This window comes from Camelina sativa, chromosome 2 (assembly GCF_000633955.1).
Source record: "Camelina sativa cultivar DH55 chromosome 2, Cs, whole genome shotgun sequence".
NCBI classification, from domain to species: Eukaryota; Viridiplantae; Streptophyta; class Magnoliopsida; order Brassicales; family Brassicaceae; genus Camelina; species Camelina sativa.
The window spans coordinates 8305007-8308636 of record NC_025686.1 but is presented as its reverse complement, the minus strand read 5'-3'; the positions used below and the strand labels follow the sequence as shown (position 1 = coordinate 8308636).

The window sequence follows — 3630 nt, the reverse complement described above, 5'->3', positions numbered from 1 at the left end:
TTATGAATTTTAATAACATTCCTAAAAATTGGTTTACAAAAATAATCTATATATATTTAATATATTGCAAACCTGATTACAAACTTAGTTTTGAAATTAATCCCGCACATATGTGCGGGTCCGAACCTAGTTATAGTTATTATTGCGTTCCTCATATTTTATTCCATTTCTTAGATTCGTCTTGGGCCTCAAGGTTTAGATATGGCTCTGAGTAGACTTATTTTATAAGATCTAATCCTAATCGAATATAATTGAGCAGCCCAACACATGTTTTCACTTTGTTTTAAGGAAAACAAAATAAACATAAATAACGACGGTTGCATGATTGAAGAAAACTAACCTGAATATCCAAAAACATCAAAGAATCATGTATTCAAATGACGATCATAACAATGTTCAATTCATAGAAGAAAATACAAAGAAAAATAAATGAAAAGCTGTGATTAATTGGAAAAAGCCGAAACGTAAGCAATAGAAGAAACTAATACGGCAACGATGGTGAGTGCAGGAACTGAGACGATGCTTGTGCCAGAAGTGGGTGACGGTGCAGTCATTGACGGTGTCTCATCCGAAGATGGCGAAGTTGCCGGTGACTTGGCTGCAGATGGGGAAGTCTTGGGTGTTCCAGCCGATGGGGAAACTGAATCCATAATAACATTCATAATTATATATCTTTTTAAGTAACATACGAAAGTATTTATTAGTAAAAATAGAAAGGAGTAACACAAATGCAATGCGAGTAACACAATAACAATTACGGTATATCGAAATTCTTATTGGATAAGAATACAATACGGTAAAAGCTTTATAAAAAAGGTTGAGATTATGATTTTTTTTTCTTTTTTTCTTGTCAAAAGATATTTTATTAATTGATATGAAAACCAATTCAGAACCAAAAAACAAAAACAAAAAAGTAATGATTTATGGGTATGTGTACGTGTATAGAGTTTGTTTATATATAGGTTTTGCCGAAAAAGGTTGATAACTATAAACTAACAAAAGAAATCTTTATTAAAAACATTAAAACAACTCTAAATAAAACACATACGTATGTGAGTTGAATTCTCACATACGCATACATTTTTTAAAAAACAAAAAATTAAAAAATTAAAAACTACACTAACATTTTAAACGCCTTCTTATTCATCAAAAAGGAGAAAATGAAAGAACACAAAAACTTCAGTTTTAGTTACCAATGTAATGTGTTTTTTGATCGAGTGAAAGCGAAAATTGAACAATTAAAGAAAATCTAATAATGAAATTAGCTACTGCCAAAAAGAAAATACATGTATATATATATTTTATATTTAATACTACACTATTTCAATATTTTTAAATCAAGCTCCAAGGGAAACAAACACAAAATCCCTCAATATTAATTACTCACATAATCGGTTTATCTAATTGAGGCAAAAACAAAATTAAAATTAAGAAAACATGAAAATAATAAAGTCAACACGTACCAGGAGATGCACCTGGTGTCGTACCGCTTGGAGTCATCATACCTGCAAAAAAAATAAAATAATAATAATAACACGTTAAAAACCTAAAAATATAACACAAGAAAAATAGAAAAAAAAAAGAAGAAGAAGAAACTAGCTTAGCATTTGAGACAAACTAAAATAATTTTTTTTTCTGAAAAAAAAAACTAACCGCAATGGGGAGGAGAAATGGAGAGTTTGCAAGTCTTAGGAGTGGCAAGAGCTCTTGTGTTATTCAATTCGATTCCCATATTATTGGCACTCACCAAACCGGAACAAATGCACTGTGGGTTAAATTTCAAAACAGTCTCTATCCCATCACAACAGGATTTCTCTGGCATAGTCTCGTTTGATCCGATGCTAAGGTAAGTGAGACAATCCATCATGTTTAATATCACCGAAGAACAATCAGCGCCTGATGGTCCTGGTGCTGGAGCTCCAACGGGGGACTTTTCCGGATGTGGTTTGTTACGTGCATGGATCGGTGTAACGAGTGATGATGATGATAGTAATAGTAAAACGATGGAAAGAAGAAGAGATTGCTTCATTATTGCTAGTTTTTGTTTTCTTTCTTTGAAGAGCGTATTGAGTTTATTTTGGTAGCTTTAATTTTTTTTGCTTGAGATAATATATTGAAGAATGGGGATTTTATATATGGAAGTGAAGCTCGGAAAAGAAAGGATAAGAATTATTTTCAAAGAAGAAAACGAAAAAAAAGATAAGGATTGTGTTGTTTGTTTTTTGAATTTGAAGTCCGATTCTTGTTCCTTAAATCTTGGAGTCTTGACATTATTGTTGAATAGAGGTTATTATTAGTTTATTATCATCGATTTGATTGCTTTGTGTTAGTTAAGTTACTCCGTTTTTGACTATCCGTTTTTTTGTAAAGCGTTAGTTAATTATCATACTATTTTAAAATAAAAAAATTTGACTTCTCCTATTAATTTGAATATTTATATAACGGAAAGTGCTAGTAGGATGCCTTTTTACAAAGAAAAGGATAGTTGCAATTTTGATTTTTATCTTTCTGTTATAAATTCTTTTACATATATTAATCTTGAATTTTTCTATAGTTTAAACCGAAACGGTTATAAATAGATTGTGTATTTTAACAATTTTCCTTCTAACCAATTTTTTTTTCTATATATTGTTAACACAATAGTTGCAGGTTTTCTGAAAATAATACCCTAATGCATTAGACATTTAGACTGAAATCAAAATAGCTTTTAAACATAGCACGGGTTGAAATTTCTTTTATTTATATTACAATTTTAGAATAAAATATAATTTATATGATTGTTTTTAAAAGTATTTTTGGATTATGCAATAAAACCATATGCTAAATATGATGGTTTGAAAAAAACACCTATTTTATAAGTTTTATATTGTTAATTTTTTGGTTTTATGTATGAGAAATGGTTATGTTTGTTGTTTGTGTTATTTTAATTTATGAACATGTTTGGTGAAAGTTTTTTAATATGACCCGTGCTTAGTTAAAATTTTATTTTTAACTGCATAATAAGATCTGAAAATCATGATTAAGTGTGATATATTGCCAACATTTTATTCTTTTTTACGTATAACAGTATATTTTTATGTCTAATAATATATATTTTGTAACAATACATGAAATATTAAAGACTTTTATTTTAGAAATTTTATAAATCATTGGAATATTCTCTTTAATAAGATTCTTTGGAATATTTTTACATGTATTCATATAGCCCACAATTGACTAACTAATCTATAACTTTTTTTTTTGTAACCAACCTATATTTAATCTATAACCTATTTTGTAACCAACTTATAAAAATTATATAGTCTACAAAAAAAAGTTGTGTACTTCCGTTTTATTATAGAGGGGATAGTTTTACAACAACTGAAAGAAGAAAAAAAATACTTGATAAAGAACCATATAAATGTTAGAGCTTCTCCAGTGGGGGCTTCTTACACGAAAAATAGTTAGGTTCACCCCTAGGGGTGAATGCTTGTATTCACCTCCTTTTATTACAACCAATCAGAATGTTTTATCTAATATTTCATTTAAAAATAAATCAAAATTAAATTAAAAAGCAACACAAATTAAGAAAACAAATTCTGTATACTTTTAATTAAGGAAAGTTAAATATTGAATAGGTTTAGATTTTAC

General features: G+C 28.4%; 1 protein-coding gene across 1 annotated transcript; it reads right to left on the bottom strand.

Annotated features, from left to right (window-relative positions):
- LOC104720148 (non-specific lipid-transfer protein-like protein At5g64080) lies at positions 373-2113 on the bottom strand. Its single transcript, XM_010438109.1, has 3 exons — positions 1654-2113; positions 1464-1505; positions 373-640 (listed from the first exon to the last, which is right to left on the bottom strand). The coding sequence occupies exons 1-3, from the start codon at positions 2027-2029 to the stop codon at positions 444-446; spliced, it is 615 nt and encodes a 204-aa protein (XP_010436411.1). The 5' UTR covers positions 2030-2113; the 3' UTR covers positions 373-443.